Source organism: Tiliqua scincoides, chromosome 12, assembly GCF_035046505.1.
Source record: "Tiliqua scincoides isolate rTilSci1 chromosome 12, rTilSci1.hap2, whole genome shotgun sequence".
NCBI lineage: Eukaryota > Metazoa > Chordata > Lepidosauria > Squamata > Scincidae > Tiliqua > Tiliqua scincoides.
Window position 1 is genome coordinate 18,400,468 of NC_089832.1, and position 26,250 is coordinate 18,426,717.

At 45.6% G+C, this 26,250-nt stretch overlaps 1 protein-coding gene and 1 pseudogene across 1 annotated transcript in view; both read right to left on the reverse strand.

Moving 5' to 3' along the window:
• The window catches only part of AR (androgen receptor), a 156,339-nt gene that overhangs the window by 84,073 nt on the left and 46,016 nt on the right, over positions 1-26,250 (reverse strand). The window contains exon 2 of the mRNA XM_066640207.1: positions 2,188-2,339. Coding sequence (XP_066496304.1) covers positions 2,188-2,339 — 152 coding nt within the window. The remainder of the gene's footprint in view (positions 1-2,187; positions 2,340-26,250) is intronic.
• LOC136663298 (5S ribosomal RNA) lies at positions 1,944-2,063 on the reverse strand (annotated as a pseudogene).

Below are 26,250 nucleotides of genomic sequence, written 5' to 3' on the forward strand. Positions count from 1 at the left end.
TCAGAGGGCACTCATCCCTCTCTCCTGCCACCCTTAAAGGAGTACTTCCAGGAGCACTTAAGGTTCCAGGAGCATTTAATAAGCCACCAGGCATTCAGACAGTTCAGCTCCCTCTTTTTGCTTATTGCCATAACTGATAATTAATTGGTTAATATGAAAAATACATTTTGTTCACTACTGTAAGACTACGTCACGATGATGCCACTCTGGCTCTCCAAATCTGCAACTGAGATCTGCAAGGGGTTACAGGGTCACAGTTCAATCCAGAAGCACCATTCTACATAGGGATGCAACAAAGGCAGCTAAGCTGGGATGGCCAAATTCAGGGTCAGGAGACAGAAGATTTTGGAACACTCCTCCCAGAAAAGCACTCTGCAGTATATGAGAACATCAGCCCTTCTCTCTCTCTCTCGCTTTCTCTCTCATGCACGCGCATGCATACACACATCAATCTGAAGTTGTATAGTCCAAAAACAGGCCTGGCGCCTGTTGCTCACCAAAGTACAAGAGGACAGGTCTCTGCCTGAAGGTGCTTACAATCTATAGTCTGAAAAAAGGGGTACCACGGAGTAGAGAAGTGGCTGGTTCTGAAAGCAGAGTCCTGAACAAAGGTGAGAGAACCCAAATAAGCCCAAAGAAGTCTCCACCATCGAGGAAAAGGTTGCAACTGTCAAGGTGACATATGAAGAGGGCACAGACCAGAGGTTCTGCAGAAGTGACAGACAGGAAGGGGCGTGTTTTTCCGTGTCACAAGAGGAGAAGTGCCATGAGTGCTCTTAGACATGCAATTGCAGTTAGAAGAATCGCTTCAATAGGGAACTAGCAGTTCAGCAGTTCACCCAAGTTCTGCAAATGAAGTCTGGGGTTTGCAGTGGGTCATATGGAATAACAGAGCCCCCCCCCCAATGATGGAGGGGAAAATATATGAAAGTGAGCAACATGCTGATACCCCAGTGCAAGTGCCCTGGCTGGTGGATCTAGAAGCACCGCTCTGCTAAATGACACTATAAAACACAGCAGATGACTTATTACTGCCAGCAGCCAAGACATTAGTTAGATGTTTGCGTTAACAGGAAAAGTTACGACTGGCATTGGTGAAGTGCCTCCAACATCCCAGCGGGCTCTGCTGGTTTATGGACATGCTTACAGTACGAAAGTATGGGAGTCTGAAGCGCTGGGCTTTCTTCCTCGCCTGCACATTTCAGGCCCAGGCTCTTTTCCTATCATTCTGCTGAATGAAATTTCCAATTTTCCTGAAATTTCTAAATCAAAACAAAAACCACTCTTGAGAAGGATGCATACTATACAGCCAACCTCACCCAGGGAAGAGCTTCCACTGGAGGCTTTGGGAGAGTGATGATACAGGCTGGTCCTGAGGAGGTGGTCAGATCTTGCCAGCAGTCCAATCAGATTTGCAAACAGGAGGGCTGTTAAGCTTGATGGGTAAAAGAGGTCAGGAAGAGTTCTCAATCCTTAACCAGGTCTTTATTCCACCAAAGCAATCTGTCAGGGCAATCTGGAATTAGAGAACTGCCCCTCCCCTTTGCCCCCCCTTCACCATCACTCTCTCTTGAAGGGCAAAGAAAGAAGGGAACTAGCTTGAGCCTAAGAGACCACTGCAAAGCCGGGCAAACTCATTTTTGTACATCTGCTGAACTACTTATTGAAGATTTTGCTTGCTAAAGAAGTCTTTGTCAGCTGCAAAACTTTCATCCAGTTTCTCAATCATCCCAGCTGTGAAGTGTCACCATGCCTGGTTGGCAACCCTCAGTCTCAAAAGATTATGGTAGAAGCCTACAGCGCCCAGTATTCCCAGGCGGTCACCCATCCAAGTACCAACCAGGCCTGACCCTGCTTAGCTTCCAAGATCAGACAAGATCGGGAGATAGTGTTCAGTATAGGGAGATGGTTGGCAACCTTCAGTCTCGAAAGACTATGGTATAAGCCTACAGCACCCGGTATTCCCAGGCGGTCTCCCATCCAAGTACTAACCAGGCCTGACCCTGCTTAGCTTCCGAGATCAGACGAGATTGAGCACGTGCAGGGTAACAGTTGCTGTCATCCTTGTACTTTTCAGCTTGTCAGCAGACTAGACCACTTTCAGTCCCCAGCAGCACTCCTGGCTCCAGGACTCTTTGTTTTTTCTTCCTCTATACTCCTGTGTCACACACACACAAAGCGGATTACCTTCAGCTGCTCTCTTGAAAAAGACTTTGCAGCTTCCACAGGTGAGAGCTCCGTAGTGGCACCCAGAAGCTTCGTCCCCGCAGATCAGGCAGGTCTTCTGGGGTGGGAAGTAATAATCAATGGGCAGAACGTGGTCCCGGGCAGAATCCAACCTTCAGAGGTAAAAGGGAAAGAAAAAAGTAGCATCAGCAGATGCAGGCAAACTGGACAGGGTTAACCCTTGGCAAAAGGGGATCACATTTGCTGTGGAGCTCAAGGATGGCTCTTAGAGCCAAGGCATACATTCCGTTAAAGACATGAGCTGGCCTGTTTTGGGGTCTTTATTTAAAAGGCAGCTGGGAGGCTGCCTGAAATGGAACAAAGCGGCCACTGAGGGAGCAGTGGGCTCTCACACTTTGCTCCTGCCATGGTTCAAATACAAATCATATTCCTCAAGCATACATTTTAATTGCAAAAAAGTTTCCATTGAAATCTGACAAAATGTGTGCTTTGCCTCCTAGAGATCACAGGCTACTAAAAGGTAGCACTTGGGAGTGAAGAACCTGGATCAGGCTGGCATACCCTCTTACGCACCAACCATGCATATTGACCTACCCGCTTCATTAACTATAATAGGACTTTCATCTGAGTAGACATGCATAGGATTGGGTTCTGCGGGCCTAAGCCTCTCCAGCACTGGTGCAGCTGCAATCCAGCCCCAAGGCAAGGAAACAAACATTCCCTTACCTTGTGGATGCCTCTGTGATTACCCTCCCTCCACAAGATCTAGCACACATCCCATGGGCACAGCTACAACCAGGGCTGGAAAGTTGGATAGGATTTGGCCCTGAGTCTTCTACTATACCTAGGGAGGGGTTTGCTGAGTTAACAGGAGCTAAAATTCAGGATATCACTGTAATTTTACAACTCAATCTAGACTCAGAAACCATCTGCTCTTCCTGGCAGGAAAATCTCAGGCTTGTCACAGTCACTGATATGCACTTTGAGGATTGGAGGGGAGGGGGGGAACCAGATTTCCAAAGGCCTGAGGAAAGATTTATAAGACTTTTGCTCTCAATGGATCAAGAGGGCTTAGGTGTTCACCATGCCTGCTACTACATTTTCTGGCAAACTGCAGCCCCTGTAACGGGAGGCTACAGAACACATCTGGCTCTGCTTGTTAATGAGAAAAACGAGAAATGCAGATTTCCTTCAGAACATTAATATGTCAGGTTTCAATCCTGTATACTGTTTGTTCTTTCCAGGAACGATTTTCCAGAAGGTCTACAGAGCCCATTACTACTGAAATTTGTTTTCTAATTTTTTGGAACCAGAACATATATTTATTTTGGAAGATGAAATCCATGAAAGAAGCAAATGAATACTGTGTAGTATGAATACAGTATGTATGTAGTATGAACACAGGCAATACTTGCGTGTTGCCTGTGGACATTACTGTCACATGCATTTGCTCTTAGTTGCACTGGCTTCATAGAGTCTTTAAAAAGGGTGGGTAGCTAAGAAGCATTCAGGTTTAAAGCAACTACTTTACAAGAGGCGCAATTGTGCAGTTAGACACAGTGGCAAAATATCCTTTTAGAGTATCACAAAATGTACAGCCCCCTTAGCCAAAGACTTACAAGTTGTGAATTTAGTCCCATTTTGATCTTCCAAGGAGCCCAGGGATTCAAACCAGATGTATCTTGATTTTTAGATACATTGACGACTTGATTTTTTGATTGTGAGCCCTTTTGGGACAGGGAGCCATTAGTTGTTTGTTTGATTTTCTCTGTAAACCGCTTAGTGAACTTTTCGTTGAAAAGCGGCATATAAATACTGTTAATAATAATAATAATAATAATAATAATAATAATAATAATAATAATAATAATAATAATAATAATATCCAAAATGTCAGGTGTTCAGAATCAAAGTATGGGCTTTGAGTACTTTCTTGGTTAAATCATTCCAAGTTATATCCCAAATGACAACCAGGAAGTGATCCCATCTCTTCGTCAAGAAAAGCAGGGAAAACCTGCCGAGAGCAGAGACAAAGCGATGAATGTGCTAGGCTTGAATTTTGGGGTGTGGACATTTGAATAACTTGGGTCACTACTGCTGGGTTCAGGCTGAGTAGTTCAGAACAAACCCCTAAAGGTGAAGGCAGATGAAGAATTCCCAGTATGGATTCCTCCGGCACGGTAGGAACTTAGCTTTGCAACTAGTGGGACACTGGACTGAGGCCTCATGTTTGACACCCTGGTCTACGTGTTCATTTACTGAACCCCTTAGTTTGAACTGGTTAACAGTTCCTGTGCTGAAGGGTTTGGTTCCAGTTCAAGGCAACCAAGAGAGATGGCAGCTTCAGATGCTGTTCCAGTTCACAGAATATCGAAACTGGTTTGGGGGCTTTGGGGCAGCCAACTCCTTGGCAACAAAACCAGCAAACCACATCCACTGCTCTCAAACTGTTCTCTAAAATCTCTGACTGCTCTGACAAAATTCAAAACTGCTTCCTTGTCCTTGGAGAGAAGGGAGAAACCTTCCTTCACTGATTGAGAGCCTCCAGGGCCAAACTCTGAACACTGGCACTTTTCCCTAAAAGCCAGAAATGGCGCCGCAAACAGCCTTGGAGCAATTTCATGCCTTAATGCAACAAATGCTACATGCACAGGGATCAAAGTGCACTTGATCGGCTAAAGCCCTGAATGCAAATGAGTGACAGATGACAGATGACAGATCCAGAGCCAATTTGTTATTTCACAAAAATAATAGGCTAATCTGACCTCTCTAATTAGCTGCTTAGGCTAAATGATGTTTCTGCTTCCACAATGCCGCACCCCTGTCAGGAGTCAATGAGAAACAACCCGGCCTGTCACCCTTGTTCTCTGGTTTTTTGCTACCTCTGGTTTCCTGCATTCATCTTCTCAAGAACTCCGTGAGGATTTAATTACTACTTAATGGACAATTGAGGCTCTGGGACAGTGGCTTGTCCAAATCACCACAATTAAGTCTACGATGACACAGGCGGGACTAGAATACAGATCTCCAAGAATCGGACGGGCCTCCTAAGGCTTGCTGGCTCTCAAAATCCATCCTGTGTAACATTTGGTGCGCTTTTTCTCCAAACTATGCATAAGAAAATGAACAGGAGTCACCAAAGGCACACCGGAGACTTATCTTTGCAACAGCCAAGCCCACAAACATGCTCCAAGCTAGCTGGAAAGGAAAACTTGCAGAAACCGGAGGTGGGAATGGGGAGAAAGAGTGGCAGAAACCCCCCACTGTCAGTCACGCAAATCAGAATCTGGCACCTCCGTGTCAGCAGCAGATTTCGCAAGTGCAACAGCCACTGCAAAATGCAATGTGAAAAATGCAAGTCAAGAGTCAGGGCAGAGCTTGGAAACCCAGGAAAGGGAGATAAGGCACAGCAGAGCAGACACAACTGGTGTTGGAATGACGTGGGCCAGAGATTCCACACCAGGTTCAGGACCAAGAGGTCAGGGTCAGAAGTGTTCGCAGGGCTTTCGGAAGGGCAGAAAGAAACAAACTTTCGCTCTTTCTCCTTGGTGTGAGATGGGAGCGCATGATTGCAATGCTCCCTGCAGCTCTCTGGGGATATGAGAACACTGGCAAAACATAGGCATTTTTCTAGCAGCTGAGAACGACTCTGTCACCAGGGCAATCCTCGCTTGTGTGTCAGTAGTTCATTCCGGCAATCAGACTTGCTTTCACCATACGCTCAGTGGGCAACCTTGAATAGGAAGAAATTTCAAGACACTCCCTCCCTGCCGCCCGCCTTTGTTGCTGTTAAAAATTTCCAGTTGAGCAATAAAAAAAGGCAAGAGGCGTACATCCTTTTCAAGGGGAGCCAAGTTAGAGATCTGTGATTCATTTATTCACACTCAGAAGTTCAAAGCACTCAAAAGCCGTTCTTTCCTGCACTTGGGAATCCTGTGATCTTCACAGCAGACCCAGAAAAAGCCAATTTGCTCTTTCTCTTAATAGAAGACTTTCCACTTAGATTATACAGTTGATGAATGCTTTGTTGTTGACGACACATATATTCAAACATGTCCAAAAGAATAAACACAACTTCCCCATCATATTCCATTTGAAGCTCAAGCAAGAAACCAGTTTCCTCTTAAGTTCAATGCTGATGGGGCTGTGTTCAAAGTACCCACAGTGGCCAAGTATAAAAGGACTGATTCCCATAAAATATAGTCCATGAATAATCGGAAAACAGGTATCCAGGATATTAACTTACTAAGGGCCCAATTCTATCTAACTTTCCTGCACCAATGCAGCCATGCCAATAGGGCATGCACTGCATCCTGTGGTGGGGAGGCAGTCACAGAAGCTTCCTCAAGGTAAAGAAATGTTAATTCCCTTACCTGAGGGCTGCATTGCAGCTGCAGCAGTGACGGGATGGATGGGATTGGGTGCTAAATTAGGAATATCTAACTTGCACTCTGAAGGTTTGACATAACATGATCGGGCTCTTGGTGGTATCTTCAAATTTCATTCTGGGTAAGGGGAGGCCTAAGTTGTCATTTGTGATGAACAGAAAAATGTGTTTGATTTGCAAGAAAAAGAGGTAGTACGCACCAAAATCTCTTCCACACTGAATTTTGTATGCAAAATACAAATGTCAATACAGTTGGACCTTGATATCCATGGGGGATTCCGCAGATAACTCATGGATAATCAAATCTGTGGTTTGGACCTCGCTGTACCTCCCAGATGCAACCAGAAGACTCTTAAGGTCACATCCAGGAGCGCGTCAAACAACCACAGATTGTCCACAAGGGTGGCTGTGACAGTGACGCCTTTCTTTCTGATGGTTCAGTGTACACAAGCTCCATTTCGTGCACAAAACTACTGAAAATATTGTGTAAAATTACCTTCAGGCTATGTGTATAAGATGCATAAGAACCATAGCTGAATTTTGTGTTTAGATTTTCCCCACGATATCTCATTATGTATACACAAATATTCCAAAATCTGAAAAAGTCCAAATTCAAAAGTATTTCACATACAGATACAACCTGTGTTGCATATACCATCCAACACCTGTATCTGGATGTAGTAGCATGCGGTCTAAATGTACTGCAGAGAGATGGGACACAATCACTGATAAGGGCCTCCATTTGTGCACCTAAACAGAGCTCAGACCTGTAGAGTGTATCTGCAGAATAAAGCAGCCCATGAAAAAAGGACCGGTCCCATCTCACAAGTATGAAAACCACTGTTACGCACGCAGGCCATGTGGCAGAGCTTTCACTCCTGGTGCGGCTTCTTTATCAAACATCCAAAAAGCACCATGTGTTTGAAGACCTGCTGGGCCAAAGCTGCCAATCACATCGGCTAACAGACCCGTCCAACTTTGGTCCTGTCCTGGGAATACTCTTTGCAGGAATTAAATTTTTTAACAACGTTCGAGAAACCGGACAGTGATGCCAGGCAATAAACACTTAGAGCCAATTCGCTTAGTGCCACAGCTGCCCACTTGGCCAACAGTGTTCTACAGCAAGTCTGGTCGCTGGCACTGTTACCACTGATAGGCATTGTCATGCAAAATCTTCCATAAAGACTGATGTCAAGCTGGAATCTTAATTTAGTAAATGCTTGGATTCACCTCACTTTTCCTTTTAATAGAGAGTGGCACAAGCTTCATTCTTTTGTTACAATCTGTGCAAGCATGTTTATTTGACACCGAGAGCAGGTTTGGATTTAATGGGTGATTGCTGAGCCAAAATAATGAACTGATGAGCTGCTCTATCTGGCTTTCTGCTCTCCTGCCTCTTCCCTGCCATTCCTGCCTGTCTGTGACACCAGCACCCTTGTGCTTTTTGGTCGGCTGCTCCCAGTGGTCACTGGTCACTGTGGTCATCATCCCTCCCCAGGCAGGACCATTTGGTGGGCCACTGTGAGATACAGGAAGCTGGACTAGATGGGCCTCTGGCCTGACCCAGTGGGGCTGTTCTTATGTTCTTAACTACAATTCCCAGAATGCCTTGCAGATCTCTTGTTATCTGGTGTGCTCCCTGGGGCATTTGGTGGGCTGCTGTGAGATACAGGAAGCTGGACTAGATGGGCCTATGGCCTGATCCAGCGGGGCTGTTCTTATGATCATGTGCATTTGCAGCTAATTTTATATTCATTTCTAGATTTTAATCTTGAGTTTCTGTGAAGATAATTAAGGTCCCAATCCTATCCAGTTTTCCAGCACCGGTGCAGCCGCAATGCAGCCCCAAAGTAAGGGAACTAATGTTCCCATACCACAAGAGGGCCTCTGTGACTGCTGCCCCACCACAAGATGCACGCATGCCCCATTGGCACAGCTGCACCGGCACTGGAAAATTGGACAGAATTGGGCCCTCAGATAGCTAAAGTAAGTAACAAAGAATCGCCATAATAAGCAGACAATATTCCTTCTGGAATGAACCACTTCCAGAATTGGCTTCTCCTCATGTTGTCGACAATAAATAAAAAATAAAAACACTCTAAAAACAAATTACAAAGAGAAATTATGGGAACAGCAGCTACAAATTATAGGAATTATCAGGTAGAACCTTAATTTAAAAGCAACATTCAGAAAAATGTTAATGAAACAAAACTGTATCTCATATCCGCTAATTGCTTACCTGCTCTGAAAGTAAATCATAGGATTTGGGGAGCTCCTGAGCACGGCATCAAGGGGCTGCTGGGGCTTCACCTGGAATAAGGAGATGAATGCCCCCTTCCCCCGAGGAGACCTGCAGCAGATGTTGCACTGGCCCTAATGGACTGCAGTGCAGGACTTTTGTTACAATTGGCTCTTGGTCTCTCAGCAAGTGCTGGTAATGTGCAGTGGATCAGATAGTCTTAGAACACTTGTAATTATGACAAAAAGGAGTAACATCTTTACTCACTGAAGCAAGAATGATAAACTTAAGCTCCTTTTGACTTGACTTCATTCTGCAAATGCACAGATTTGGGGGAAATGTACTGCACAACAAAGCGCTTGAGAGTGACACAGAACAGCAAACACAACCCTCCAAAACCCTCTCCTACCTCTGCAAAATCAAGGTTGGTTTATCAAGATAACCGCCTTGTGCCCTCAGCCTGCAAAACATCTGTGGAAATATCTGACTTGGTAATCAGGCTCTTAGAACAAAGAGGAAATCCTGGATTCTTCTTACTCATCAGGTTGTATCTTTCCAAAAGTCTTTGTAGGAAGTAAAGTGTGTTCCCCAGTTAATCACTGTATACAGTTACTGCTGGCAGCTGTTCAAGAACAGAGATAGCTACTTGACACAGACACAAAGAGAGAACCTGCAGCTTATTTTGGCCAAAATGAATTGATCCCAATGTCTTTGATAAGTAGCCTTTACAGCAGTGTTTCCCAAACGGTGCGTCGGGACCCAGTGGTGGGTTTCAACCTGATTTTTGGTGGGTCACAGAGTGCTGCAAACACAGGTGATGGCAAGATCAGATTGCCTGATGCTGCTAAATACCCTACAAACAGCTCAGCTCCTGGAATTTGCAAGACAGCTGCTAATCGCCCTGCGAAAGAGCTCGGTAGCTATTTTGCAAACTGCAGGAGCTGAGTTATTTGCAGAGCAATTAACAATTCCTTGGACACCTCTGACTCCCACAAGTTTTGAGCTAGCAAAATAGATTGCCATCAGTTTTGTAGTTTTAAATGTCAGTTTCAGTTGACAGCTGTTTCATCAGCTAAAGTGGTCATCATTTTTGTCTTCAGTACACTACAGGAAAATGTTCTGGGAACCTGCAACCAACTGTGGCTGCCTAGAGCTGTGTGTTTCAACAGAGCAGATGAAGCAAAAAAGCCTAAAACAACCAACAAGAGTGAGCTGTGCATGCAGTTTTTAAGGTAAACCGTTCAGATTCTTAGCCTACTCACTGGAAGCTGTTATCCTGCAGCTTTTAAAATCCACCGCCATGATCAACTGTTTTGTGCACAGGGCACTGGCAAAGGGCTGACAAATGTTTGACCCTGGCTCAGACTTTCAGATAAGACTAGGCAGGCTGTCTGCAAGCAAGGCATGAAAAAATGGAGGGGGGGAAGGAAACGGTCAACCTTCACTGAGCAGGCAAACAACCGCACTGCTGCTGCTATCCTAGTGACTTCAGAGTTACCTGGCCTCTTCAAGGTGAGGACCTTGGAGCTGCTGCTGGTGCTCCAAGTGCCCCTAATCAGTTCCCAAGGGAACAACCTGTCCTGTGTAATCTTTTCTAATTTCATTTCACTGAGAGCCTTTCGCGCTGTAAGCTCCATTCCCTGCCGGCAACGCAAAGGGACTGCGACAGTGAGAGGGAGACTGCAAGTAACAAGATCGTTTGCAGCCTGGCATTCCATGCCCTCAAGAGGCCTTGTCAGAATGGGAGAAGGAGCATTTGCTAAGGATCAGACAAAAACCATTAGCAGGGTGTTATTTTGTTTCATGGTGCTGCAGAAAGGATTATATTATTTGTTTAATAGCGAGCTATTCTTGAGGGGAAGCAACACAGTCGGCTCTCCTCCATTAAATTGTTAGGCCAGACACAATTCACTAAACTGTCCTGGACAGGGACAAAGAGCAGCCTATCTGAAACAAAGCCACCGCCTTTTTATTTATAAAGAGCTGTAAATTACAATGCAATAAAAAAATAAATCAGCTGAAAATCCAGGCAGTCATCTTCAACTGCACTCCCATGAGGGAATTGGTTCATTGACTCATCTGCTGAGGAACACCTCTGCATCTCCACCACAGGTCCTCTTTCTGTTGCAAAACATTTGGGGACATGTGGTAGGGGGCATGCTCTGTGCATACGGGGCACTGGCTGGACCTTCCTGTCACCTCAACGCACTTCTCAGTGGCCATGCATCGTAGGGGAAGAGTGGTAGAGTAGGCAAGCTATCTGTAGATTGTGAAACCTCTTGACTGTATCTATAAATTAGTGGTGAGGTGAACTACAGAATTCTAGAGTTGGAAGGGACCCTTGAGGTCACCTAGGCCAACCCCTAGCCTGTAGTAGGAAATCTTAAAGCATCTCCAACAGCTGCCTGTCCAGCCTCTGCTTAAAGATCTCTAGTGAAGAAGATTCTACCACCTCCCTCAGCAATCGGTTTCACTGCCAAACCTCCCTGATCCTCAAGAATTTCTTCCTGACGTCCAAATGTAATCTTCTCTTTTGCAGTTTTCTACCAGTTGGACCTAGTTCAATGTGCCCCCCCCGCCCAGCTTTCTCACCCCATTCTCAGGTCCTGAAATGGGGCGGCAGCATACCAGGGACTGCCAGAGAGCAAAAACTGGGACACCTCCTAGTGGCTGCCATTTTTAGTCCCCCACAACCATGAACTGAAGCGATGACGTAGCATCATGGTGAAAGAGATCATAGCTGAAGTTGCTGAGTAGCAACAACTGACTCTCAGGTGCACAAAGCTAGCCAGCAACTCCCTCTCTTGATAAATGAACATTTCTTGGTATCCACAAGGGATCTGTTCTCACACACACACACACACACACACACACACACACACACACCCCACCGTGGATTCCGGAAACTGTGGATAACAAAATTTGTGGTTTTCGGCCTCTTCAACCCTCCTAAGTAGAGGTTGTGCTTGTCCACCTGCAGCCTCTGTGGGCATCAGAATGGCCCACAGAGCCAAAAGAAATGTGACTTCTGGTTTCTCTTAGGAAACTGGAACTTATGTTTTTATGCCTTCTAAGGCATTCTGAGGCCCGGGAAGTGCAGATCGGGTTACCTTCAAAGGGTTCAGGTGGGGCCCAGTCTGGCTTATCGCGGGTCTGGGGGACCCGCGTGGCGCCAGATCTGTGAATGTAAAATCCGCAGATAAACAAGCTCCGTCTGTATTGGAAATAAGAAAAAGGAAACCACAGACTGTCTGCTGCACATTTCAGGTCAATACATGGACCTTCAAAATGACATTCCTTTACTTCTGCTGGGGTAAACAGCACCACGTTCCACACAAGTGGATGTCTCTGCCTAACTGACTGCAGGTGCTCCCTCCCTGCTTCTCCTGGGTGTTGTGGCAACACTCCTTGGCAGGCAACCTGACCCAGTTTCAAGCAGACATGTACATGCACAAGTTGACTGACGCTCATTTTGAAAGACAAGCTGGGTTCCTTTCAGGATGCCATTATCATCTAATATGTCAACATTCCTATTGTCTCCGTGTTGCATGAAGAGGCAATATGTCATATATAAATTAGCCAAGTCAATCCATTCTTTATTGTCAATTCCAAATCCAGCAATCACAATTCACATGTCTGACATGGCTGGGAAGCCATAGATGAGACAAGAGTCAGCACTGCAAATGGTTGAAACTGAAAGTTGGGCCTTGGTGTTTGCCATTGCTTCACTCTACAGCAGGGGTACAAGCTTTTATCAGTTTCACTGGGTTGGTTAATCTATGCTACCCTTGTTCAATGGCACAGCACCTCTTTCCCCAGGTAGAGCTGATCAAGGTAGGAGGGTGGAGGCTTGGTTTCCCCTGATCCACCCACAACAGGTCCCTAAATGGCAGACTCTGCTGTCATTGGGAAGACCAAAGTAAGGCAGGGGGAGTCCTTTCTTAGGAAGCCTCCTCCCAGTTAGGTGGAGAATTCTAAAACAGTCTAGACCAGTGGTTCTCAAACTGTGGGTCCAGAACCCACCCATCAGTCGTGACCAAATTTTTGGTGGTTTGCAAAACTGACAGGGCAGATAAGACTGTATGTCAAAGGTTTAAAAAGCTGCTACTTGGAGGAGCACTGCTGCCCAATCACCATTACAGCCACAGCCCTTGGCATTTATAAATCAGGCAGCAGTTTCTAGGCCTACAGAAAGTTCGAGAACCACTGGCCTGAACTGTAGCAGGCAGCCAAAGGACAGGAGGACAAGGACAAAGCTGTGGCTGAGTTCAACTGACAACAAGCAGGTAAAGAGTTAACATAAAAAGAGTTTATTAAAATTCAAACACTGTGGGGGGTGGGGGGGTGGATAAAACCAAAGGAGAATAGAGCAAGCACACCTGGAAGATCACTTGGGTGTTGGAAGTGCCCAGGTGCGGGTCTTTGGAAAAACACAAGCAGACAGTTGCAGGCAAACTTAAATGCAAAATAATTCCCTAGCATGTCTTGGTTCACTGGATCCTCTCTATGCTTACTCAGGGACTTGGCCTTCCAGATTCCATTCTACTCTCTGAGCCCCAGTGAGGTAGGTGGAACTGACCATACACACAGATTCACCCTGAGAGAACCAGCTCAGAACACTCAGGCGCTTTCTTTTGGTTGACTTCAAGTAACCTAGGTTCAGGGAGGACAGAGGTTAATCGAAGTGGATTGCTCATCAACACCTGGTCATCTGCCCTCTGACCGGACCAAGAGGGTGGGATGCTTAGTTGGCTGGCACATGCAATTCCACCGGTGGGCTGGCTAGCAGCTCTGGTACGATAAAGATGAGCAGTTCGCAAAACGACTTGGCTGCTGGGCCATGCAGTCTGTCTGAACTGGTGCCACTTTCAAAGTGTCTCAGGGAACCTGACATTAACAGCCCAAAATTATGTATGCCTACTCAGAAGTAAGTCCCATTACAGTCAATGGGGCTTTCTCCCAGGTAAGTGTGGATAGGATTGCAGCCCAAGTCTTTCTTTCAGAGAAGCCAGTGGATAGTGGAAGGGAGCAAAGGGCACTCAATTACTGCAGCTGACAAAAAACAGAGGAGTCTGAATTTCTGAAAAACTTCAAGCCGGCTTCTTGTGCACCTTTCTGAGTGGTAGATTATTCCACGCAATCTAGAACTTTTGTTGTTCAGCTGCTAGAAATTGCATGCCACCACTTGCTTGGTTCATAAATTACAAAGTGCCATTGCCCAACCACGGAGGAATGAAGATAAGGCTTCCTCAACAGTATACTGATGGTTGTTTCGTTACCCAGCGCGCTGGACCCCATCCAGCTGTTTCATGCACATACCAAACGACAATACACAATCTTGCAAGGTCCCACAAGGCAATTTCCACAGAGAACAGAAGCAGGTGTCCAAGATGGCTAAATGCTGCGGTCTACTGCTTGCTCCTCCCCACCCACGCAGGGAAATCAGGAGAATGGAAAGCTACTGGGATCAACAACCTCAACTCACCCCATTTTTCTCCCAGTACATGCCACTGATCAGGGCGTCCAAGGCAGTTCTCATCCTGAACAACAGGCTGAAGTGGTTTGTTTGTTCCATCTCAAAATCCCAGAAGCCAGTACCCCACCATCTGCTCAAACACTCTGGCCAGGAATTATACTTCCAAAGCAGACTGTGGTTCCTCCTGCACCATACCGGGGGACAAAGGGCAGACTTCTTAAGCAGTGCTCTCACTATTGTTCCCTTAAGGAGAGATGGTCCTTGTCTTTCATGAGGCGACACACAAATAAAAAACAAGATGGAATGTCGCGGCCCTATTGAATCCTTGACATACTGCACCAAGCACTTTTTCCACGTCACTTGGTGTTAACTAGAGGTCAGACAAGCCAAGGGAAATCTCTATGATTGATGCTGTCCCTATAGCATAGGAGTTTTGGGAAGTGTGTGTTATGAAGCCTTAAGGGTGTCATGTCACCCAAGGGTGCCGTGGAACGTCCCCAGCGGCATCTCCTACCTGTTCTCCCAGGCATTGCCATCTTAGATCTTTTGAAATCTCATGAGATTCAAGATGGCGCCCCCAAATCTTGTGAGATTTGGGAGCTGACATTTTGGATCTTGTGAGATTGCTGCACTTCCCATGCAATTCTGCAGCAACCAACCCTGTGTGAGCGCATGAAGCTGCCTTTTAGTCAGTCAGCTTAACTCACTTTGTGCAAACTCACCAGGGTGGCTCAGGGGTCTTCACCAGTCAAGCTGCCTGACATCTTTTTAGCAGAAGACGCTGCCAGGAACCAAGCTGAGGACCTCTCCTCAGGCCTGTCTGAACACCTGCTAACTGGGCAAAGAGGGAGCTCTTAAAGCAGCAACTTAAAACCCCCCATTTTGAAAATAAAAAGCAGTACATGAAGTAAGTTTTGACAGAGTTCATCTCTCTATTGGCAACCTTCAGTCTCGAAAGACTATGGTATCGCGCGCTGAAAGGTGGTTCTGGAACAGCGTCTAGTGTGGCTGGAAAGGCCCATTCGGGAGTGACAATCCCTTCCACACCGGGAGCAAGTGCAGTCTGTCTCCCTGGCTATGGGCCTTCCTTCTTTGCCTCTTTGCCTCAGACTGCTGGCAAAGTGTCTCTTCCAACTGGGAAAGGCCGTTCTGAACAGCCTGCCTCCAAGCGAGCCGCTCAGAGGCCAGGGTTTCCCACTTGTTGAGGTCCACTCCTAAGGCCTTCAGATCCCTCTTGCAGATGTCCTTGTATCGCAGCTGTGGTCTACCTGTAGGGCGCTTTCCTTGCACGAGTTCTCCATAGAGGAGATCCTTTGGGATCCTGCCATCATCCATTCTCATGACATGACCGAGCCAAAGCAGGCGTCTCTGTTTCAGCAGTGCATACATGCTAGGGATTCCATCACGTTCCAGGAATGTGTTGTTAGGAACTTTGTCCTGCCAGGTGATGCCGAGAATGCACCGGAGGCAGCGCATGTGGTGAGAGATTTTAGATTAGGGTTAGAACAGGGGTTGGAATAGGACATCTCCTGATGCACAGATTTCATTGAGTATGGCACTAGCACATCTTATCAGCAGACAGTCTAATTCATTCCCAACAGCTCTTTTTTCTCACAAGTACTTTCAATTAAGGTATCACAGTCAAATGATTTCCAAGTCCACAATCTTTATAGGTATTTAACTCCTTGTGAACATTTGCTAACTATTAAAAGCAGAAGAGGCTATTAGTAAAAATAAGTAAAGTTCTTTCTTGACTGTTTGGATTTATCAGCTAGACTTAAAACGGGGATTGAAATTCAGGGCTACTAACTTCAGAGAACTAGTCTGGTCTTTTGAAAAAAAAATCATTTAAGTACATTTAGATAACAACTCCTATGAGAATCTCTCATAAGATGTAAGATGATGTACCAATGGTACTGACTTCTGCCAGGGTGAAAAAAAAAATTCTACCTTTCAACCTTGGATCAGAGCTGAAAACGTCTGTGAGACAGTTTCCTTCTCAGAATTTTTGATTGACTTGTCTCAAGGTTAAGATATTTTAAAGAACTTTCAGGCTCATAGAAGAGATATGCTGGGTTATTCTATACCTATCTATGTGCCGTGCCGCTGGGATGTTTTGAGATGAGAAAACAGCATAAACAGTTAGTTTGTAACCTATTGGCTATTACAAGGGTCCTACTTGCCAAAGCATGGAAACTGTCTCAGGTTCCACTTGTACCTTCTTGGTAGTGGTGTGTTTGATACACTATGTTCCTTTGCAAAATGGAGTGCATAAGTATCCCTGGGAAGGAAAGGAGGACTAAACCTTTGTGACACCACCACCTCCTCCCACAGTTAGGCTACTTCTTCCCAATACAGTCAACACAGATACATCAGCAGAAACGGTGGCATAAGGCAGGGGTGTCCAAAGTTTTTGGCAGGAAGGCCACATCATCTCACTGACACTGTGTCGGGGGCCGGGGACAAAAAGAATTAATTTACATTTAAAATTTGAAGAAATTTACATAAGTTTACATAAATGAATATATTCAAGATGAACTTATATGAATGAATGAAGGTCTTGCAATAGTTCATGGCCTATAAAAGGCCTTGCACAAAGCAAGCCTTTCCTTCGCTGCCACTGCTGCATCACAGACGTGAAACAGCAAGCAGTGGAGGAAGCCCTCATCCACAGCTCACATGACAGGTCAAACAGTCGCCCTCACACTGAGAGCAGTTGCGTCGGGCCAGTGTGGGCTCCAACAAATCTCCAGAGGGCCAGAGGCTCATTGGAGACTGGGGTATCCCTGAGGGCCACATTGAGAGGCCTCGAGGGCTGCATGCGGCCCCAGGGCCGGGGTTTGGGCACCCCTGGCATAAGGCATCACAGTTAAGACACTACCTTATGCACATTGGCAGGGTTGATGCAAGAGTGTGCCAGGCCCCAGGGCAAGGCCCAGTTATGTGCCCTTGTTGATGAACACCACAACTCTACCCAGCTCATCCTGCTACCATCAGGACTTGGTGGCTATTGACAGTTCCTCATCCTTCCATCTTGGATGAGCTTCCTCATAGTGATCGTGCTGCACGGGGGCACGTTGGGCCCTGGGGAGGGGGACAAAACACCCACAAAGCAACTGCTTCTTCCCTCCCCTCTGAAGTAGCCAAGAGGGATTGCTCCCAAGTGCCTTAATGGGCTCCTGGAACGATCAATTGGCTATTTTGTGGAGTTTGGGACAGCCTGTATGAAAATGCAGAGTTGCAAGGCAGGCGCTAGCTCTATCAGGGTGCCCCAGCACAAGGTCCTGAAGGCCCACCCAACCCCAGCTCCATCATACATAAAACAAACCTCTTCTGAACTCTTTTTGTTAAAGAAAAAACACAGCAACGTGAAGGGAATGTGGAAGGAGCCAAAGTTAATCTAGCACAACATGTGACACCTGAAACACTTTCTTCCAAAATGGCCACTCTGCATGTTTGCAACATGCACTTAACATTGTTGACAAGAATAAAACCTTCCAAATATTTTTTTTTCCATTTCTAGCCAAATATTCACCATACCCTCTAATCACTGATGATCACCATCGACAGTCCATTGTTCTTCCTGCTTGAAAAGCTCCCTGCAAAGACCAAGGGAGCTTATATGTACAACAAGAAACAAGACCACCATTTCAGGACATGGAGGTCAAACGCCGTCCTCTTCTCCCCAAGGGGGCTCTTTTCAAAATCATCATGTTTCAAAAGGGTCTAATTGCCCACATCTTTTATTGCTCCTCCAGGCTCCAAAGGAGGGAATAATTCAGCAAAAGATTATGCCAGATGGCTTTGTATGGGAAAATAGAGTGTGATTAGGTGTGGCTTGTAAAGTTCCAGAGCTGAGGTAATCCGGTCCCAAAAACTGCAAAGAAAAGGAAAAATGGCCTGCCCCTCTGGGAAGAGAATGTGCCTTTACTGAGAACCAGGAAAACGACACACATAATGGGAAAAATGTCCTTGTCAGACAAACAAAATACTCTTAGCATATCCCAAGTAATGAAAGCCTAATTAATTGCATCATTATTAACTTTTTTATGGCACCAGCAGCAGGCTAAACGTTTGCAGGGTATTCAAGACTGTAATTACTATGTGTTAAAGAAACCCTGCTTGTTGTTCAGTCATGTTCACATGGCTGAAAAGGCAGCCACTGACAAGGCCACCCCATCACTCCCACATACAAGCTGCCCAAAATGCAGCCGGGTCAAGCAGTTCCGTGGACTTGATCCACCGAGGACGGTTTTGGCGCACAAGTTATAGAAAACCAAACGGCATCTGAAAAGAGTCAACAGGGAAGCTTGAAAGTTTGCTGCACCCAGCCCTGTCCTGGAGCCAAGACAGGCGCCTATAATTTTCATTCTGACTTTTGTTAATTATCAACTCCCTGAACTTGAAACATGCACTATTCATCTCCAATGCCATTTTAAAAGACTGAATCCAACAGGGAAACCAAGTTCTCTGTTATGCTTTCATTTTATTCAGTATTATTGTATTTTTGCACAGTCATGTCATTTTTGACTGGATTTTGTATATATCCACCAGTCAAGACCTTCCCAAAGGCCTAGTTAATCGCATCATTATTAATTGCATCATAATTGCAGCTGTTTTTTGTTTTTAATTGTGACGTTACAGATATCACCATAGTCTATGTGATGTTCCTAGTAAAGTGGCCTTTTGTAATTGACTGATGGTGCTTGTGCTCATTCTGATGGTGTTCAAGTGCTTTTCCAGCACCCAAGGCTAGAGACGTGTCCCAAAGCTTCTGACTGTAAAGTAGATGTCCATTTCAAAAGAGACTTCATCATACACTCTTGTTTGCATCGGTTCTGCCCCCAGTTTCCCCCGCACACCTCTAATTCTTAGCCAGGACACTGGCCAAATGTCTGTGGACCAACAGAGTACAGCATCGTCCCACTGTCGTGAAAATGTGAGGGTGCACTGAAGAACTCGACCACTGCAACCCACCTTCCAGAGCAAGGGTTTTACCCATATAATGCCTCTGAAAAGTCTACAAGAGAATGAAGACACTTGCTGGAATCACACAGAAAAATGGATCCCAGGGTAGGATTCTCTACAAACAAACTCCATCCTTGATTTCAATGGAAAATCAAGAAGCAAAATGTTTCCTGGGTTCAACCATTGCAGATTGCAGCTGAGGAGTTACACGTCTTGAAACATCCCCTCATAATCCTCCCTGCTGAGACCTTCTCCTCGACTTGCTAGTTATTTGCATACAAGGAGATCCCCCTTGATCCTGCAGGATCTTGTATTAAAACATATAACCCCCTCACCCAGCCGCAGCTTAAAATGGTACAGTCCAAGAAAAGGAGTTGCTGCAGTTGAATTTCCTTACATCTGCAGAGATATAAAACTCCACTTAAAAATGTGGGCAAAAACATCAGAAATAGCAGCAGCAACATCAGATTGGAAGCAGAACAGCTGGACTTACAAGTCAGGTCCAAGAGCAAGAGCTTCAGCAGAAACTTTGCACTTTCCATGCTGTGAACCAGCAGGCTGAAGGTCAGGCAGACAATCACACATCACTCTGTGTACTGTAAGTGCAAGAAACAGCCACACTCAGACCGCAGGCTGAGATGTCACCTGCCTGTAGCAGAAGCCTGTAATGGCTTTAGACCCAGCAAGTCAATCCAACTGATGCACTGACAAAGGAAGCATCTGGTGTTTTTTTATTTATTTTGTACTTGTGGTCACTCCAGTTAGCAAGGCAGGAAAACAAAATAAAACCTATTTTGGGCAGAGACACATAAATAGAAAAAGGACTGGGAGGCAGGAGGATTGGGAAGTAGATTGTCAGTGTCAGGACAGCATAACAGTCAATCAACAGATCCCCCAATCAACAGCACTGTGTTCCACTGAAAACAAATAAAATGTATAAATGGAAATTGTGAACAGTTGCAGAGATTGAGGCATAACTGAAGTCCTGTTTAGGTGTTCTAAAAATGGACACTTTGTACCCAGGCAGAAGGGGAACTGGGACTGCTGGCTAGCTGTGCCCTCTTCACTCCATGCTCAGCACCACTCCCCCCATCTCTGCATTCAGAGCTTCCCTGTAGAGGCAATCCCTTGCTAGACTGCTGTCTGAACCAGAGCCATGACGAATATGCCACGCACGTGGGCCTGGAAATCTTCCTTGGCCTGGAAGAAGAGTTCCAAGAGTATCTTTAGTTCCACAAAGACAGATTCTAGGGAAAGGGGGCACAAATTGGGGTGGAGATCAAAATGAGAACTCTTCCCTTCTTGAATAAGGTGGGCCCCACTCCGGTTTGGGCCCCATTCCCCCCTCCCAGTTCCAAGTGGATATCATGGTCTTGTATCATGGTCCCAGGATCTCTGGGTCCTGCAAATGATCAGAGGCAACCCCAAAGCTTTTGGAGCACTCAGCTAAAACAAACAGCCCAATTTACTTAGGAGTGGAAAAGTACATTTCTAGTTTGTTTACCCATTCATGACTGCAACATCCTTCATGGGCTGCCGTGCAGACTGAAACTCAAGTATAAGGCAACGAAGCAATGTGGATGCATGTTTTAGCAATGTGCACACATGTGTTGATCCAGGCCTCCATTTCAGCAAGAAGCTGCTATCCCATGAACACAATCCGCAGTGATTCCCTGCTGACCACCTCCCGTCAGCAGCCTAGCGGGGTTGCCAAAAGTCCCGCAGAGCCAAGGACAGATTTCTACTTACTGTCTGGAAACAGCCGATCTAAAGGTATTCAGCAGCTTCAGACTTTAAGACTAAACTCTAGGAGTATGGAGGAGAAACAGTAAGTGGCTGCCAAGAGACCGCCCATTTGCATTTACAAGTTGTTCATACAGCATTAACAACTCAGTCCCTCGAGGCAAAACAGTCTTGAAACTGTGTTATCAATTAAGGCAGAGCCTTTTTTTTTTGTTTTTGTTTAACCTGGGCAATTTCATAACACGACATAACACACAACATTTCATCACCCAGTTGCACCACATAAAACTAGATCCTGAAGTAACTCACATTAAACTAGGCCACGGTTTGTAACAGATGCATTTCTCACAAGCAGGACACTTCAGCCTTGGACGGGTGTCTTGGAAATTACCTGAAAAGCTCCACTGCTCAGGTCCCTGTGCCACTACCATACAGCCAACACCAAATCTCTCTTTGATTTCCAAATAGCTCACATGCAACCGAAAGTGGCCACGTAAATTCATCCCACTGATCAACATCCCTCAGCCAGAATACAGTGGACCCTCGGTATCCATGGTTGATCCGTTCCAGATACAGAATTCAGCAGATAATGAAATCGATGAAGGGGCACACCTGCAAACTGGAAGTGCCTTTTAGAACTGTCTGGGAGGCCCTCCAGCTGCAGGGTCGGCATCCATGGATATTAAAATCTGCTGAGCCCATGGATAAGGAGGGCCCTCGGAAGTAGAATCCTAATCCTTGTACAGGCATGGCCCACAAAACAACTTTATCCAATCCTTGGGGAGGCCATGATTGATTTTTGGCTCTCAGTTGGTTTAAACGCTTAATTTAAGGAACTGTTTTTAGCCTAAATGACTGTTGAGCAAAATAACTGAAAGACCCTCTTTTTCTCTATGAACCTGCTATAAGTTCCAAGGCCATTTTCAGAGGTTCCCCAAGGCCCCTTCAGAGGCCTTCTGAAGACTGGGAAATAACACCACCAGCAAAAAACCAAAACGGGTCTAAGGCTGTAAACCTAACCATATTTGCCTGGCAGGAATTCCCACTGAATTCAGTGAGTAGGCCTGCATAGGATTGCACTGTAAGTTTTGCTTCACTTTCAGCAGGTTGACGCCACACCCTTCCCTGCCTTGACTCTAGATTGGCACCGGGTCCCATTTTTAAAACAAGTAGAGTAATCTCATCTATCCTCAAGAGAATCAGCAGCTAACCTGAGCTCTTCCCCCCCCCCCACCCCAACAGTAAAAGGGACTTTTCCTTCAGGGGACAGGAAGAGAGTGAGGCAGGCATGGCCAGGCAAAACCACCCCCAGCTGTCCTCGATCAGGGGGCTCGGATGGTATGAAACTGGAGCGAAGCCAAAACCTCAGCAGGAAAATGTATGCTATTTTAAATATTTTTGGTTTTTAAATCAAGGGACCACCAAGACGGCTTGCAACACTTCAACAAGACAGTATTAAAACCAGTTTTAGTTTACTCAGAAGTAACCCCATTGTGTTCGGTACGACTTAGGCTATAATATCACCAGAAACAAACACTTCTACCTTCTGTACGAATAATGAGCTCCGCCAATGCATCTCAAAACACATTACATGTCAAAGAGCCACGTGTGGCTCACGAGACGCGGTTTGGCCACCCCTGCACTACATCACTCATCTTTTCAGTCTGACTGCCAAACATTCATTATTCATTTCCATTTTTTATATTCAATTTCATGTCTGTTTGCAAATGCCTGTTACTTGAAGCTGCATTCTGCCGAGTCAGACCATTTGCTCGTCTAGTTTGGCGCCGTACACAAGCATTCTCCAGGACTTCGAGGGAAGGGTCTCTCAGTCCTGACCTTCAGGTGCAGCCAGGGACCTCCTACACGCAAGGCAGAGATGCAGCTGCCGCTTGGCTCCAACCCCTCTCACTGGTTTCACTGGCCCAGAGCATTCCACACAAACTGAACTATCATTTTCTAGAGGCCACCATTTGAGAAGCCACCTTCTTCTATATAATTCGGTTTGTCTTCTCTGGCCATCAGAGGGGGCCCTTTCACCAGTGCCTCCTCCTATGGAAATGGGGCAGTGGCGGCAAGGAGTAGGGACATCTCCATAGTGGCACCAAGTGTATGGAATTCCCTCTCTCTCCATCTAAGATCTGCTACCTCCTTAGAGGCTTTCGGACGGATCCTAAAGATGTGTCTTTTACCCTAGCCTTCCACGTTTTGGGCTTTTTAATATGGATATTTAGGATTTTGTGCTGATTATTTTAATGGGTTTGCATTCTTTTTATTGCTGCTGCTGACTTTCTGCTTTTTCTTGCTCTTGGCTTTTAATAAGATTTTTTTAAAGTTGTTTACTGCTTTTTAGGAGATTGTAATGTAAACAAGCAAACAAGCAATACTCACCACTTCATATTTTGCTTTTTTCCCCCTCTTACAAAAGTTACCAAGGTCATTCAATAGCCTCTATGGCCCAATGAATGCAATCAAACTCCCAGCAATGTCACTGACACGCAAGAAGGAAAGCTTAGTATTCAAAACTGGAATAGAAAAAATACTCCAGAACAGCCAATTCTTGAACGATATTATTCATCTCAAAGCTAAACATAAGGAGGGGTCAGCAAGTATCTTCAGCACAGTCCTCTGCTACTTTCCCATTTTCATCCATTCTAATTCCAACTCACAGTGAGTAATTCCATCTCCCTCTGCACACTTGTTCAGGCGATTGCAGACTCCCTGGCAATGAAAGCCAGGCTTCGGGATAAACAGAGGCAGGACTGGGCTAAGAAAGAATGCAGCATTGCTATTCACCACAGCTGCCTTCTGTCAGCTGCAGCAGCTGGTCACTTCTGCCACAAATGGTCTCTGTCAAAGTGATCACAAAACTCCATGAGAAACAAATCGCTCTCCTCTGGAAGTCTTTTTGGGTCAACCGGTTGCAGTTAATCAAATACGCAAATATTTTTAACTATCTGGAAGATTTCTACCCTGCCTTTTCACTGGGACTCAGACATAGCTTGGTTCTGCATAGTCACTTTTTAAAAGTTACATTTAAGTTTTTAAATAGAAGCCCGATCAGGCAATCGGGACTAGGAAGACTGTGCGTCATGAAGCCTTTCCAAGTGCTGTGGGCCAATTAAACCCATTTGCCCAAAGCAAGAGCTGCCAGCCCTGGAACAGAAGCTCCCATTGGTGACAGGGGTGGGAAGTCACCATACAGGACTGACAGCAGTTTGCGGAGGGTCCACAGTTGTGTTTGGTGCAGTTCCTTCTACTGGTTGGCTCTGTAGCCTGCAACAGAGAGGACAACACAAACCCTCAGCTTACAAAGGCAAAGAAAGGGAAAGAGATTGAGGGGGAAAAAAGGAAAGGAAAAAAGAGAGAGGAGAGCAGTTTAATGCTTTATTTGAGGAAATCTCCAGTTACAATTAAATGCTCTTAACTCCATAATTACCTCTGAATGGGAACTGGACGTCCTCAAAGAAAAAAGGTCGTTCTCCCGAGAATAAGAGGAGGATTTGAACTTCAGTTAGGACTATTCAGCCTTTACTCATGAAAATCAGTCTTCAAACTAGGCTTTAGGAGTGACAGGTTGTCATTAGTTCCTCTTCATCATTTTGGTGGCGCCTTTGAGGGCATGTGAGTTTCACAGCACAATGCCTGAAGTCCACATTGTAGGATCTCCAGGTAAAGCCCTCAGGTACGTCAAGGGACTCTGAGGAGCAATGCATCTGCATTTTGTTAACATGAGCTTCACCAGAAGTTTCCATGCTGGAACATAGGTTTAGGCCTGGGTCCTCCACATCTGCAAAGCCAAATCTCTCGCCATTACGCCACACAAGCCAACATTATTTCTTGCATTCTCAAGTTGCAGCCACTTGATTCTAGAACTGGCACAGGGAAGTAGCATATTCATCGAGCATTTTAACTAGTGATGCTCACTGTCTGTCCAGATTTTCAGCTTTTACTTCATAACAACTGCATAGTTTGCAGTTGCCCATTTGCTTCCCACAGATCTGGCAAAAATATAAGAATTCCCTTACTGGATTTGACCCAAAGCCACAGAGCTCATCCAGCATTTACTCTTCAAGAGGAGCTTCTGGAAATTTCACAAAATGGGCATGCGGATGATGGAGATCCTTTGTTGTTAGTCTCCAGCATCTGGAGCCAGAGGTATACTACCATCACGGCATAAAACAAGGCTCCATGCTGAGTTGGAAATAGTAGCTGCTTTCTGTAATTGTGCTTTTAATTGGAGCTGTACTTACGGCTACCACCGTTATCTCCCGGCAATGTATGCCATATGAGAATTATGCCTCATCTATGAGAGGGTTTACTGCATTTGCTCGCAACCTACTGACAATCAGTTTCATTATATCTGACATAAGAGTTATTCTGCGATTCTTCTTCGGGGGGGGGGGCGGTTCTCTCATCATGCAGAGCAGGTACTTAAACCTTTCCTTCCCAGTCCTCTGCAACTGCCCCAGCTGCTTTTCTCCCCAAGAATAAGAATTCTAGATAAGAATTCTAGATCCCCTGCAGTGGGGGGGGGGGGAACCTGGGTACATCAATGGCTCAGAGAAAAAGCCTACCACATCCCTCTGCTCAACCTAAAGGCACCCTCTGTTGCTCTGCATGACACAATGACACCAGAAGCCTAAGGAATTCATGGCCAGAAAGAGAAATTCCTTCCTATTCACTCTCTCCACACCATATGCAATTTGAAAAACCTCAATCACTCTCCTCCAATGCAGTCTTCTTCTCTGGGAGCTATAAAGTCCCAAACATTTAAGGCAGTTTTTCTTAACATTTTGGGGGTTATGGGCATCTCTAAGAATCTGATGAATACTGAGGACCTCTGTCCCAGAAAATTGCACATAAACACACACACACACCTGGATCACATACTCCTGGTGAACAACCTCTGGTTCAAGGACTTCCTTCATCATAGGAAGGATATTCCACTTGCTTGCTCATATTACTTTCCTTTTCCTCTGCCTGATCCATCTGTACTATATACATTTTCTTAAATGAGACTGACCCAAAACTGTATACCCAACAGTGGGGGATACAAGTACACTGGGGCTTTCTGAAATGCCTCACTGAGGCACTGAAATGCTTTTTCCACTGCTGGAGTGCATAAGGCAGGTAGTCCAAGTGATTTTTATGTGAAGGCATCTCTTTGATAGATAGCTGCAACCAGTGTAGGCCTTACCTGCATAGAAGCCATGGAGAGAGAGTGTCCCAATTCACTGGGGCGTTTCA